This window comes from Salmo salar, chromosome 15 (assembly GCF_965601325.2).
Source record: "Salmo salar chromosome 15, fSalSal1, whole genome shotgun sequence".
NCBI classification, from domain to species: Eukaryota; Metazoa; Chordata; class Actinopteri; order Salmoniformes; family Salmonidae; genus Salmo; species Salmo salar.
The window spans coordinates 17,327,790-17,343,118 of record NC_138305.1 but is presented as its reverse complement, the minus strand read 5'-3'; the positions used below and the strand labels follow the sequence as shown (position 1 = coordinate 17,343,118).

Below are 15,329 nucleotides of genomic sequence, written 5' to 3'. Positions count from 1 at the left end.
GGGCAGATAATAGGAGCACAGTCACGGAGTGGACTGCCTGGAGACAAAGGGATTGGATATGCGTGATCCCGCGAGCGCGCCGTTCCTTCTTTTTCTTCTTGAATGAATATGCTATTGTCCGGTTGGAATATTATCGCAATTTTACGTTAAAAATACCATAAAGATTTGTTTTAAACCTGTTGTGGACAGGCGTTCCGCATGGCGCGAAAAACCCCCAACTAAAATACCACAATTCAATTTTTCTCAAACAATCAACTATTTACACCATTTTAAAGATAAGACTCTCGTTAATCTAACCACATTGTCCGATTTCAAAAAGGCTTTACAACGAAAGCAAAACATTAGATTATGTTAGGAGAGTACATAGACCAAAATAACCACACAGCCATTTTCCAAGCAAGCATATATGTCAATAAAACCCAAAACACAGCTAAATGAAGTACTAACTTTGATGATCTTCATCAGATGACACTCCTATGACATTATGTTATACAATACATGTATGTTTTGTTCAATCAAGTTCATATTTATATCCAAAAACAGCTTTTTACATTGGCGTGTGATGTTCAGAAAATGTATTCCCAACAAAAACTTCTGGTGAATTTACAAAAATACTCATCATAAACATTGACAAAATACATAAAAATTATTTTAAGAATTATAGATACAGAACTCCTTAACGCAATCGCTGTGTCAGATTTTAAAATAGCTTTTCGGCGAAAGCACCTTTTGCAATATTCTGAGTGCATAGCTCAGCCATCACGGTGAGCTATTCAGACACCCGCCAAGTTCGGGGCTCACTAAACTCAGAATTAGTATTAGAAAAATTGTATTACCTTTGCTGATCTTCGTCAGAATGCACTCCCAGGACTGCTACTTCCACAAGAAATGTTGTTTTTGTTCCAAATAATCCATAGTTATGTCCAAATACCTCTGTTTTGTTCGTGCATTCAGGTCACTATCCAAAGGGTAACGCGCGAGCACAATTCGAGACAAAAAAATTCAAAATGTCGTAAAATAGCGATAATATTCCAACTGGACAATAGTGTATTCATTCAAAGAGGAAAATAAAAAACTGTGTGGTCTCATGAATGCGCATATCCAATCTCTTAGTCACCAGGCAGACCACTCAGAAACTGAGCTACTATACTCTGTCCAGAGACAGGAGACGCCTCAATCCGCTTTCTGAAGGCTTTAGAGAGCCAATGGAAGCCTTAGAAAGTGCTACATAACCCCACAGATACTGTAGTTTTGATAGAGAACCAAAAGAAGAACTACAAATTCACAGACAGGCCACTTCCTGCTTGGAATTTTCTCAGGTTTTTGCCTGCCATATGAGTTCTGTTATACTCACAGACACCATTCAAACAGTGTTAGAAACTTCAGAGTGTTTTCTATCCAAATCTACCAATAATATGCAAATATTTGACTCTGGGCCCGAGAAGTAGGCCGTTTAATTTGGGTACGTTTTTCATCCGGTCGTGAAAATACTGCCCCCTATAGCGAAGAGGTTAAATCGGGTACGTTTTTCATCCGGCCATGAAAATACTGCCCCCTATCCTAAACAGGTTCACACACACAGCGTTTGACATGCTTCTAAGTATGGTAATAGAACATTTTGACTTTTCGTCTCTGGTACCGCCCTCGCGCATTATGCCTTTGGATAGTGCTCTGTACGCACAAACAAAACGGAGGTATTTGGACATAAATATGGATTATTTCGAACAAAAACAAAATTTCTTGTGGAAGTAGCAGTTCTGGGAGTGCATTTTTTTTTTGTCTATGTACTCTCCTGACATAATCTAATGTTTTGCTTTCGCTGTAAAGCCTTTTTGAAATTGGACAATGTGGTTACATCAAGGAGAAGTGTATCTTTAAAATTGTGTAAAATAGTTGTATGTTTGAGAAAGTTGAATTATGACATTTTGTTATTTTGAATTTGCCGCCCTGATATTTCACTGGCTGTGTCCCGCAGGTGGGACGCTAGCGTCCCACGTAGCCCATAGAAGTTAATGCAACCGCTGTGTCAGATTTTAAAATAGCTTTACGGAGAAAGCACATTTTTCAATATTCTGAGTACATAGCTCGCCATCAAAGCAAGCTATACAGACACCCGCCAAGTTCTGGGGTCAACTAAACTCAGAATTAGTATTATAAATATTCTCTTACCTTTTCTGATCTTCGTCAGAATGCACTCCCAGGAATCCTACTTCCACAAAGGTGCGTGCTCAGCCCCCTCCTGTACTCCCTGTTCACCCATGACTGCATGGCCATGCACGCCTCCAACTCAATCATCAAGTTTGCAGACGACACAACAGTAGTAGGCCTGATTACCAACAATGACGAGACAGCCTACAGGGAGGAGGTGGGTGCCCGGGAGAGTGGTGCCCGGAAAATAACCTCTCCCACAACGTCAACAAAACAAAGGAGCTGATCGTGGACTTCAGGAAACAGCAGAGGGAGCAGCCCCCTATCTACATCGACAGGACCGCAGTGGAGAAGGTGAAAAGCTTCAAGTTCCTCGGCGTACACATCACTGACGATCTGAAATGGTCCACCCACACAGACACTGTGGTGAAGAAGGCGCAACAGTGCCTCTTCAACCCCAGGAGGCTGAAGAAATTTGGCCTGGCCCCTAAAACCCTCACATACTCTTACAGATGCACAATTGAGAGCATCCTGTCGGGCTGTATCACCGCCTGGTACGGCAACTGCACCGCCCACAACCGCAGGACTCTCCAGAGGGTGGTGCGGTCTGCCCAACGCATCACCAGGGGCACACTGCCTGCCCTCCAGGACACATCTACAGCCCCCAATGTCACAGAAAAGGCCAAAAAGATCATCAAGGATATCAACCACCCGAGCCACTGCCTGTTCACCCCTCTATCATCCAGAAGGCGGGGTCAGTACAGGTGCATCAAAGCTGGGACCGAGAGACTGAACAAAAGATTCTATCTGAAGGCCACCAGACTGTTAAATAGCCATCACTAGCCGGCTACCACCCGGTTACTCAACCCTGCACCTTAGAGGCTGCTGCCCTCTATACATAGACATGGAATCACTGGACACTTTAATAATGTTTACATTCTGCTTTACTCATCTCATATTCTACTCTACTGTATTCTACTCTACTGTATTTTAGTCAATGCCACTCCTACATTTCTCGATCTAATATTTATATATTTCTTAATTCCATTATTTTACTTTTAGATTTGTATGTATTGTTGTGAATTGTTAGATACTATTGTACTGTTTGAGCTAGGAACACAAGCATTTCACTACACCCGCAATAATATCTGCTAAATATGTGTATGTGACAAATACAATTTGATTTGATTTGAACTAGGCCAATATATGTGCGTGCGTGCGTGCGTGTGTGTGTGAATGCAGAATGGTTAGTGAGCGATGTAAATAAATTACTGTCTGTTTAATTATTACACAAATACAGAAACACACACACATAGCCCTCACCATGTGTGTAGTGGGGTCCTCTGATGGTGGCAGTGTGGTAGTGTTGGACGGCATGGCGATGCTTGGTAACCGATTAAAATATTCAAACTGTCTCCGTAGCAACCAGGTGAGTCCCCCTTCAGTCCTCTCCTGACAACGAGAAAAACACCAACACTTAGTTTAAAATAAACAGAATCGAAGACAAACACACCAGAATGAACATGTCTGTCTGTCTGTCTGTCTGTCTGTCTGTCTGTCTGTCTGTCTGTCTGTCTGTCTGTCTGTCTGTCTGTCTGTCTGTCTGTCTGTCTGTCTGCCTGCCTGCCTGTCTGCCTGCCTGTCTTTCTCCCTGTCTGTCTGTCTGTCTTTCTCCCTGTCTATTTGCCTGTCTGTTAACAGATTATCTATTTAGAGACGAGTACAGGATATGACATCATCACAGAGCTCACATCCATCTGACAACAGCACATACCATACTATGCAGTGTGTGTGTGTGTGTGTGTGTGTGTGTGTGTGAACCACACCACCTTAACTCGAAGTCAACTCACCACAGAGACAAAGACCGTTTCTGTAGGTCACACACTGTATAGTATGGTATGTGCTGTTTTAATACCACACTGTATAGTATGGTATGTGCTGTTTTAATACCACACTGTATAGTATGGTATGTGCTGTTTTAATACTACACTGTATAGTAGGGTATGTGCTGTTTTAATACCACACTGTATAGTATGGTATGTGCTGTTTTAATACTACACTGTATAGTAGGGTATGTGCTGTTTTAATACCACACTGTATGGTATGATATGTGCTGTTTTAATACCACACTGTATAGTATGGTATGTGCTGTTTTAATACTACACTGTATAGTATGGTATGTGCTGTTTTAATACTACACTGTATAGTATGGTATGTGCTGTTTTAATACTACACTGTATAGTATGGTATGTGCTGTTTTAATACCACACTGTATAGTATGGTATGTGCTGTTTTAATACTACACTGTATAGTATGGTATGTGCTGTTTTAATACTACACTGTATAGTATGGTATGTGCTGTTTTAATACCACACTGTATAGTATGGTATGTGCTGTTTTAATACTACACTGTATAGTATGGTATGTGCTGTTTTAATACTACACTGTATAGTATGGTATGTGCTGTTCTAATTCTACACTGTATAGTATGGTATGTGCTGTTTTAATTCTACACAGGCTACAATATCCAACAAAATCAGAGAGGAGGCAATAGAACCGGATCCCTGCCTGTTGTTGTTCCCCTGCCTGCAAGAAGCTCTTATGGGGCAGGTACAGCGGCCACGCGCCCCTAGACAGAATGCACCCGTTAACCTCGACAGGCAGGCACGCGCCCCGGCGTCAGTTCCGTGTGTCTGCATCTGGAGGAAAAACCGACTCTATCGGACCGCCGCGAGACTAGCAGACTTCCATCGCGAGCAATCATTATTTTCTTACCGGAGGAGATGTCCGGTGCGTCTTGAACCAAATAAAACTCCTCAAGTTCACGCGCCGTTGCCGTGTATACGGTACACATCTGCACGCGCACAGCGGAACCGATCCAGGCTTTCTCCGTGCTTTATCCCCGGCCTCCTCTCTCTCTCTCTCTCTCTCTCTCTCTCGCTCTCGCGCTCTCTCTGCCTCCCTCCCTCCCTCTCTTTCTGAGCTGCAGAGGAGAGGTCGCAGCACCGGATAACGTCTCCGCCAGGTCCTAGAGTCTGGAAACTGATATGTGCTAGAGTCTTATGTCTTCACAGTGAGCATATGTTGGTCCCTACCCACTTACCCACTAACCTAGGACAAGGTCCGGGAGGCCTCCCTTGGGTGCACGTTTTGTTTTTTTGCCGTAGCACTACACAGCTGATTAAAATCATCAAAACTTGATGCTGAGTTGGTTATTTGAATCAGTTGTGTAGTGCTAGGGCACCTTAGACATATTGTTTTATCCATGTACTGTATGTAGTGTATTCTAGTCAAGTCTCATCCTATATAACTACTGCTGTACACACCTTTTCTATTCATATACTGTCCATAATGTCTATACACACCATCATATACACTGAACAAAAATATAAACACAATATGTAACAATTTAAACGATTTTACTGAGTTACAATTAATATAAGGAAATTTGTCAATTGAAATAAATTCATTAGACCCTAATCTATGGATTTCACATGACTGGGAATTCAGATATGCATCTGTTGGTCATCAGCTGTCGTGGTCTCAGATGATCCCGCAGGTGAAGACGCCAGATGTGGAGGTCCTGGGCTGGCGTGGTTACACGTGGTCTGTGGTTGTGAGGCCACTTGAGCGTGCTGCCAAATTCTTTAAAACGAATTTGGAAGCGGCTTATGGTAGAGAAATTAACATTAAATGATCTGGCAACAGCTCCTGCAGTCAGCATGCCAATTGCACGCGCCCTCAAAACTTGAGACATTTGTGGCATTGTGTTGTGTGACAAAATTGCACATTTAAAGAAGCCTTTTATTGTCCTCAGCACAAGGTGCATCTGTGTACTGATCATGCTGTTTAATCATCTTTTTGATATGCCACACCTGTCAGGTGGATGGATTATATTGGCAAAGTAATGCTCACTAACAGGGATCTAAACAACATTTGAGAGAAATAAGCTTTCTGTGCATATGGAACATTTCTGGGATCTTTTATTTCAGCTCATGAAACATGGGACCAACACTTTGCATGTTACATTCATATTTTTGTTCAGTATAATACACCACATGGAATATATGTGATAATATAATACTGGACTCTGACATTGCTCGTTCTGATGTTGCTCATTCAGCTTTTTTACTTGTTGGATTATGTGTGTATTGTTATTGTACTGTTATTGTATTGTTAGTTATTTCTGTACTGGTGAAGCAAGAAACATAATCATTTCACCTGCCATAACATCTGTGTGTGTGACCAATAAACTTTGATTTGATTATTGAAGATATTTGGATATGCAACCTAATCCAGTGATTGTCATTATTTTAAGATAGCAACTATAGTCTAATTGTCAATAAAAATAAGTTCAGTAGAGATGAATTAAATACATCTAATTTCACAGGCTAATGAATTTAGGGTTCAACATCTGAGGAAATGGAAACACAAAACACATGAACTAGATCATTGACTCTTTAGTATAATACCCACTGCTAGTATCCATGTATTCATCCAACAGTAAACATAATGTCCTAAAAAAAGCTTTGTAGGCTACTACCCATAAGACCTTTAGGCCTATGCCCTCTCAATGGCCAGTGTGGGGTACAGAGATGGGGGTTCAAAAATCATGTTAAACACTATTATTGAACACGGAATGTGTCCACGCAAATGGTTTTACTCATGAAGGTGTTTAGGCTCCTTGCCGTAACAAAGGGGCTGAATACTTATTGACTCAAGACATTTCAGCTTCTATTTAAAAAATGTTTTACAAAATGATCGACAAACAACATGTCACTTAGAAGGATTACTATATCCTATCCTAGGTATTCCTTAAAGAGGTGGGGTTTCAGGTGTCTCCGGAAGGTGGTGATTGACTCCGCTGTCCTGGCGTCGTGAGGGAGCTTGTTCCACCATTGGGGTGCCAGAGCAGCGAACAGTTTTGACTGGGCTGAGCGGGAACTGTGCTTCCGCAGAGGTAGGGGGGCCAGCAGGCCAGAGGTGGATGAACGCAGTGCCCTTGTTTGGGTGTAGGGCCTGATCAGAGCCTGAAGGTACGGAGGTGCCGTTCCCCTCACAGCTCCGTAGGCAAGCACCATGGTCTTGTAGCAGATGCGAGCTTCAACTGGAAGCCCTTCTTAGCAAGCAAGTTCAGTCAGTTCAGTCAGTTCAGTCAGTTGAGCCCTTCCCAGCTATCTTGTTCAGTCAGTTCAGTCAGTTGAGCCCTTCCCAGCTGTCTTGTTCAGTCAGTTCAGTCAGTTGAGCCCTTCCTAGCAAGCAAGTTCAGTAAGTTCAGTCAGTTGAGCTCTTGACAGCTAGCTAGTTCAGTCAGTTGAGCCCTTCCCAGCTAAATGGATCAGTCAGTTGAGCCCTTCCCAGCCAGTTAGTTCAGTAATTTCAGTCATTTGAGCCGTTAACCAGCCAGCTAGTTCAGTCAGTTGAGCCCTTCCCAGCTAGCTAGTTCAGTCAAATGAGCCCCTCCCAGCTAGCTAGTTCTGTCAGTTCAGTCAGTTGAGCCCTTCACAGAGAGCTAGTTCAGTTAGTTAAGCCATTCCCAACTAGATGGTTCAGTCAGTTTCAGTCAGTTGAGCCCTTCACAGCTAGCTAGCTCAGTCAGATGAGCCCTTCCCAGATAGTCAGTTTTGTCAATTCAGTAAGTTGAGCACAGGTAGCAAGCAAGTTCAGTCAGTTCAGTCAGTTGAGCTATTCCCAGCTAGCTAGTTCAGTCATTTGAGCCCTTCCCAGGTAGCTAGTTCAGACAGTAAAGTCAGTTGAGCCCTTCCCAGCTAGCTAGTTCATTCTGTTTAGTCTGTTCAACCCTTCCCAGCTAGCTAGTTCATTCTATACAGACAGTTAAGCCCTTCCCAGGATAGCTAGTTCAGTCAATTCAGTCAGTTGAACCCTTGCCAGCTAGCTAGTTCAGTCAATTGAATCCGACCCAGCTAGCTAGTTCAGTCAGCTTAGCTCTCCGCAGCGAGGTAGATAAGCGAGTTTAGTCATTTGAACCCTTCCCAGGTAGCTAGTTCAGTCAGTTGAACCCTTCCCAGCTAGCTAGTTCAGCCAGTTCAGTCAGTTGGGCCCTTCACAGCTAGCTAATTCAGTCAGTTCAGTCAGTTGAGCCCTTCACAGCTAGTCAGTTTTGTCAATTCAGTAAGTTGGGCACAGGTAGCTAGCTAGTTCAGTCTGTTGAGCTCTTCTCAGCTAGCTAGTTCAGTCAATTGAGTCAGTTGAATCCTTCCCAGCTAGCTAGTTCAATCAATTCAGTAAGTTGGGCCCTTCCCAGCTAGCTAGTTCAGTCAATTGAGTCAGTTGAATCCTTCCCAGCTAGCTAGTTCAGTCAGTTCAGTCAGTTAAGTGCTTCCCAGCTAGCTAGTTCAGTCAGTTCAGTCAGTTGAGCCCTTCCCAGCTTGCTAGTTCAGTCAGTTCAGTCAGTTCAGTCATTTGGGCCTTTCACAGCTAGCTAATTCAGTCAGATGAGCCCTTCCCAGCTAGTCAGTTTTGTCAATTCAGTGAGTTGAGCACAGGTAGCTAGCTAGTTCAGTCTGTTGAGCTCTTCTCAGCTAGCTAGTTCAGTCAATTGAGTCAGTTGAATCCTTCCCAGCTAGCTAATTAAGTTAGTTCAGTCATTTGAGCCCTTCACAGCTAGCTAGTTCAGTCAGTTGAGCCCTTCCCAGCTAGCTAGTTCAGTCAGTTCAGTCAGTTGAGCCTTTCCCATCTAGATGGTTCAGTCAGTTGAGCCGTTCCCAGCCAGCTAGTTCAGTCAGTTCAGTCAGATCAGTCAGTTGAGACGTTCCCAACAAGATAGTTCAGCCAGTTCAGTCAGTTGAGCTCTTCCCAGCTAGCTAGTTCAGTCAGTTGAGCTCTTCCCAGCTAGCTAGTTCAGTCAGTTGAGCCCTTCCCAGCTAGCCAGTTCAGTCAGTTGAGCCCTTCCCAGCTAGCTAGTTCAGTCAATTCAATCAGTTGAACCCAGTTAGCTAGTTCAGTCTGTTGAGCCCTTCCCAGCTAGCTAGTTCAGTCAATTCAGTCAGTTGAACCCAGCTACCTAGTTCATTCAGTTGGCTGTACTACAGACACCTGTCGTCGTCATGGGAAAGACTCATTGTTATCTTTTTGTAAAACAACTGCTTGCAGTATAGAGCCTATCTGGATACCAAGGAGATCCTGAGGGAAATCGATGAGTGCCAACAGCTTTACACTATGGTGGAACAACATACTCCTTCGTGGAAAGATCCGACCACCTCACAAAATAACCCAACAAAAAAAGAAAAACAGATTCATCTACAGACACGGATGATTTACTTACCATTGAGGTAGAGGCTAGTGCTCTGGCTGGAATCCATGCAACAATGGCAAAGTTGTGTGAGGAGGTAGCAGGGCTGAGGGGGAGTTTGGAGTTGAGCCAGAGTGAAATTCTCATGCTCCAAAGAGAAAACAAGACACTCACAGCCAAGGTTAAAATACACGATTCCAACACGGATTGTCTACTCAGGGAAAACAGGGTGATGAAGAAGACTCTACTAGACATACAAAGTTGTAGCATGTGTGAAAATGTCAATTTTCTGGTATTCCTGAGGACGCATCCAATAATCCAGAGGGTGCGATCAGAGAATTCATGCAATCTGACTTGAAACTTCCTACAGAGACTGTAAACAATGTGGCTTTCCACCGAGTACACAGACTTGGAGCTCGGAGAGACAAGACCAAGGGTCCCCAACCGATCATTGCAAAATTTGAACACTACCAACAAAAGGAGCTGATCAAAAGCAGAGGAACTGAGCTTAAAGGGACCAAATTCGGTCTCAATAACCAATTTCCAAAGGAGATAAACGAACGTCGTAAGAGACTATATCCGGTACAAAGACAACAAAGGATGGATGATCTAATCATTATGGTAGGAGACTATAACACAGTGTTAAGTACTTCAATGGACCGTAAAGGTAATCACTCTACAAACTATCATCACTGTGGAAAGGAAATGTAACGGGCGTCGTAAGGAGTGGACCAAAATGCAGCGGGTATATTGATCATCTTCTTAATTTATTGAAGGAAAAAACACTTAAACAAAACAAATGACGAAAACAGTCCCGTAAGGTGCACAGACTATACAGGAAACAACCACCCACAAACACAAGTGAAAACACACACAACTAAATATGGCCTCCAATCAGAGATAACAACAACCAGCTGCTTCTAATTGGAGATCATTGACAAAACTAACATAGAAATAGACAAGCTAGATAAACACATAGAAATAGATCATCTAGAATATAAACCAAAAACCCCGAAACACACAAAATAAACACCCTCTGCCACGCCATGACCAAACTACAATAACAAATAACCCCTTTTACTGGTCAGGACGTGACAGGAAATCACAAATATTATGGACACATTAGAAATAGTGGATATTTGGAGACTAAAAAACCCCGACCTTGTGATATATACATGGAGTAGACTTAATCAAACTAGTCATCTTGACGACTACTTTCTTGTCTCTTTCTCTCTTGCATCAAAGGTTAAAAAAGTTTTAATAGGAGACAGAATGCAATCAGATCATCATCTAATTGGCATTCACATAACTCTTATAGATTTTCCACGTGGACGGGGATATTGGAAATTGAATCAAAGTTTACTGGAGGACAACTTATTTTTAAGTAAGACAAAGGAACTGATAACTGAATTTTTCCAGTATAATATAGGTTCAGCAAATCCCCTTATTGTTTGGGATACCTTTAAATGTACCTTCAGAGGTCATTCAATTCAATGTTCATCAATAATAAAAAAAAAGCCGTTTCTGGCTAAAGAGACAAGACTAACAAGGGAAATCCATGAACTAATAGTACAGGTAGATAGCGATAAAAACGATACTACAGAGATACAAAGTAAGTTAGAGGAAAAACAAAAAGGACTTGAGGAACTTATTCAAGAACGATCTAATGTAATCTATTACAAAAATAAAGCAAACTGGATGGAATATGGAGAAAAATGCACAAAATTCTTCTTGAATCTCCAATACAGGAATGCTAACAAAAATAATTTGCAGAAACTCGTTACTGAAGACGGAGTCATCTATGATTCTCCGAATGATATTTTAAAAGAGGAAGTTAATTATTTTAGGCAGATGTTCTCTTTTCCGTCTCATCCTCTCCCACTGAATGAAGATTCTGGTAAGGAATTCTTTCCAAATAATATAAAAAATTGAAAAATAACAAATGTACAGAAATATCAGTGCGAAGGCCAAATTACAGAGGAAGAAATTTTGACCCTATTAAATCCTTTCAGTCTGGAAAAACCCCAGGGCTTGATGACATACCGGTAGAGGTATATCAAGTATTTTTTTATATACTAAAAGCTCCATTGTTAGATTGTTTTAACTACTCCTATAGAAATGGTAGTCTGTCAGGTACTCAGCAGGAAGGTCTGATTTATCTATTATTCAAACAAGACCCAGATGGCAAATATAAAGACCCAGTCTATCTAAAAAACTGGAGGCCCCTTACACTTCAATGTTGTGATGCAAAAATACTAGCAAAATGCATAGCACTCAGAATTAAAAGGGTTTTACCAGGTATTGTTCATCCTGATCAGACAGGTTTTTCACATGGATGATACATTGGAGATAATATACGACAACTACTAGAATTAATAGAATATCATGAAACATATAAGAAGCCAGGAATGGTATTTATAGCGGATTTTGAAAAGGCATTTGATAAGGTAAGACTGGATTTTATTTATAAATGCCTGGATTTAATCAATTCAAGAAATTCTCTTAGAAAATTGATAAAAATAATGTAAAGCAACACCAGGAAGTAAAATAGTAAATAACGGCTACTTCTCAGAGAGTTTTGAATTGTCAAGAGGAGTTAAACAAGGGTGTCCGCTGTCACCATATCTATTCGTTATGGCCATCGAAATGCTAGCTATTAAAATCAGATCCAATAACAACATTAGAGGATTAGAAATCCAAGGCTTAAAAACAAAGGTGTCCATGTATGCCGATGACTTAAGTTTTATGTTAAGTCCGCAAGCTAGATCCCTGCAATGTCTCATTAAAGATCTAGATAACTTTTCTGTACTCTCTGGACTAAAACCTAATTATGATAAGTGTACAATTTTACATATTGGATCCTTAAAAAATACAACTTTGACATTACCCTGCAACTTACCTATAAAATGGGCTGATGGTGAAGTAGACATGCTTGGTATTCATATCACAAAAGACATAAATAAGCTCTCCACAATGAATTTCAATAGAAAACTTGTAAAAATAGACAAGATCCTGCAACCATGGAGAGGTAAATATCTGTCTATTTATGGAAAAATTGCCCTGATTAACTCCTTAGTCATATCTCAGTTTACTCACTTACTTATGGCGCTGCCTACTCCTGATGATTCGTTTTTCAAATCATATGAGCAAAAAATATTTCGCTTTATCTGGGACGCTAAACCAGACAAAATAAAATGAGCCTATCTATATAATGAATATGAATTGGGTGGGTTTAGATTATTAAATATAAAAGCACTAAACCTCTCTCTAAAAGCTTCACTCATTCAAAAGTTTTATTTGAACCCTAAATGGTTCTCCAGTAGATTACTAAGAAAACTCATCCATTGTTTAAAAATGGCCTTTTTGCCTTTGTGCCGATTGCCATGTCTCATTTTCGATGAATTGAAAATTATACTTTTTTCAAAGTATGTCTTTTTCAAACAAGCATTGCAGAGCTGGCTACAATTTCAATTTCATCCCCCTGAAAAGATAGAACAAATATTATGGCTGAACTCAAATGTGCTGGTTGATAAAATACCTGTATTTATGGGAAAGATGTTTGAAAAGGGTATTTTGTTCTTAAATGATATTGTAAATTGTAATGGTAGAGTTATGTCCTTCATGGAGTTATCAGAATTGTACGGGAAGGTCTGCTCAATCCAAGAGTACAACCAATTGATTACAGCACTGCCCCAAAAATGGAGGAGGCGGGTGGCAGCGGGAGGAGGTAGGGAACTGGTCTGTCTGCCCAATATAAAGGATCAAAACTGGCGGAGGGATAAAAATACCATAAATAGGAAAGTATACCAGTTTCATTTGGGGACCAGGATGTTGAGAACTGTGCCATACAGATTGCAAAATAGTTGGGAAGAGATTTGTTATGTACAGATTCCATGGTACAGGGTGTATGAGTTGATATATAAAACAACGCAAGTTTCAAGACTTTGTGCTTTTTAGCTAAAACTATTATATACAATTCTTGCCATCAACAAAATGTTGAATATTTGGGGCATAAAATCATCGAAGCTCTGCAGACTTTGTTGTGAGGATACAGAATCAATAGACCATTTATTTTGGTATTGCCCTCAGGTAGCCTGTTTCTGGTCTCAGGCTCAGGAATGGCTGAAAATGCATAGCATTGATCTAAAATTGACCCTAGAAATAGTACTGTTAGGAGATCTGGAGAGACCGGGTCAGTCAATTACTAATACTCTTAGTAAAAGTATTTATCTTCAACACGCAATCTGTAGATTCTATTCGATTAGATAGATTGAAATTGTACGTTAAACATCACAGCATAGTTGAAAGATATGTGTTGCGTAGAAACACGAAGTGGGTGGACAGCAGAGATAGATGGGATGGGCTGAGGGAAGCTGAGGGTTGGTATGTGGAATTGGAGACAAGTGGGAGTGGAGTTGCTGTGTGAGAGAGAGAACGATGGTCAAAAGATAAAGGGGAAAAAAAGTCTAAATAAAACATTAAAAGTACATTTGAATGACAGTAAGTGGCAGTGTTTTTACAGCTAATGCCGGTTTGCCTGAGGCTGATGCCGTGCAGGTGTTTGTACACATGCATATACACACACTCTCATTCAAATAAACACATACAAAAACACACATACATGTAGTAGTGCCAGACATGCACACAAACATATACAGTTGACATTGCTGTTATGATTTCAGTTGGCCTTGATGTCCTTTGTTTTAAATTTATTATTTTGTTTAATTTTTTTTGCATTGTTTGCTGTTTTCTTGTCTTTTCCTTTTTTTCTTTAGTTCATTCTCTTGGTTGTTGGTGTATTGGGGGGTTCTTGGGGGTTGGGAATGGAAGTAATTGTATTTTTAATTTGTTTTATTCCGGGGGGGGGGGGGGACTGTGGGAAGGGTCATGAATGGTTGAGGAACAGCTATTGGGGAACTTTCGGGGGATCTTGGAGGGTTCGGGTTTCACAAGATTGTGATCATGAAAAAGGAAACTATGACATATATTTTATATCACTATCATGCACACACACCCTCACACATAAGGATGGCTCTGTTGCGGAAAGACTGATACATGTTTGATAGTGTCTTGATGCTGTATTGCTTGTCCTTCATGTTCTAATACTTTATTGTTACCCTGTCCTTGTGTTTTTTGTAAGAAAAAAAGAAAAAAGTTAGTTCAGTCAGTTGAGCTCTTCCCAGCTAGCCAGTTCAGTCAGTTCAGTCAACTGAGTCCTTCCCAGGTAGCTAGTTCAGTCAGTTGTCAGTTGATCCCACCACTGCTAGCTAGTTCAGTCAGTTGAGCCCTTCCCAGCTAACCCTTATCCTAACCCTAACCACGTCGAAAGGAAAACAGTAGAACAGAGAGAGTACCACTACCAGAACCACACAAAACAGCTGAAGAGACTGCCTAGAGTGTAGCCTGTTTACCAGATAGCCAGTGGAGACTAGTGTAGCCTGTTTACCAGATAGCCAGTGGAGACTAGGGCGTAGCCTGTTTACCAGATAGCCAGTGAAGACTAGAGTGTAGCCTGTTTACCAGATAGCCAGTGGAGACTAGGGCGTAGCCTGTTTACCAGATAGCCAGTGGAGACTAGGGCGTAGCCTGTTTACCAGATAGCCAGTGGAGACTAGGTTGTAGCCTGTTTACCAGATAGCCAGTGGAGACTGGAGTGTAGCCTGTTTACCAGATAGCCAGTGGAGACTAGGGCGTAGCCTGTTTACCAGATAGCCAGTGGAGACTAGGGCGTAGCCTGTTTACCAGATAGCCAGTGGAGACTAGGGCGTAGCCTGTTTACCAGATAGCCAGTGGAGACTAGGGCGTAGCCTGTTTACCAGATAGCCAGTGGAGACTAGGGCGTAGCCTGTTTACCAGATAGCCAGTGGAGACTAGGGCGTAGCCTGTTTACCAGATAGCCAGTGGAGACTAGGGCATAGCCTGTTTACCA

At 41.5% G+C, this 15,329-nt stretch overlaps 1 protein-coding gene across 2 annotated transcripts in view; it reads right to left on the bottom strand.

Moving 5' to 3' along the window:
• LOC106570983 (DNA (cytosine-5)-methyltransferase 3A) overlaps positions 1-5,111 on the bottom strand; it is a 118,206-nt gene extending 113,095 nt beyond the window's left edge. For both annotated transcript variants that reach the window (XM_045695477.2, XM_045695479.2), the window contains exons 1-2: positions 4,924-5,111; positions 3,472-3,600 (exon numbers count right to left, since the gene is read on the bottom strand). In XM_045695477.2, coding sequence (XP_045551433.1) covers positions 3,472-3,525 — 54 coding nt within the window. In that variant the 5' untranslated portion in view covers positions 3,526-3,600; positions 4,924-5,111. The remainder of the gene's footprint in view (positions 1-3,471; positions 3,601-4,923) is intronic.
• Between the last annotated feature and the right edge of the window lie 10,218 nt (positions 5,112-15,329).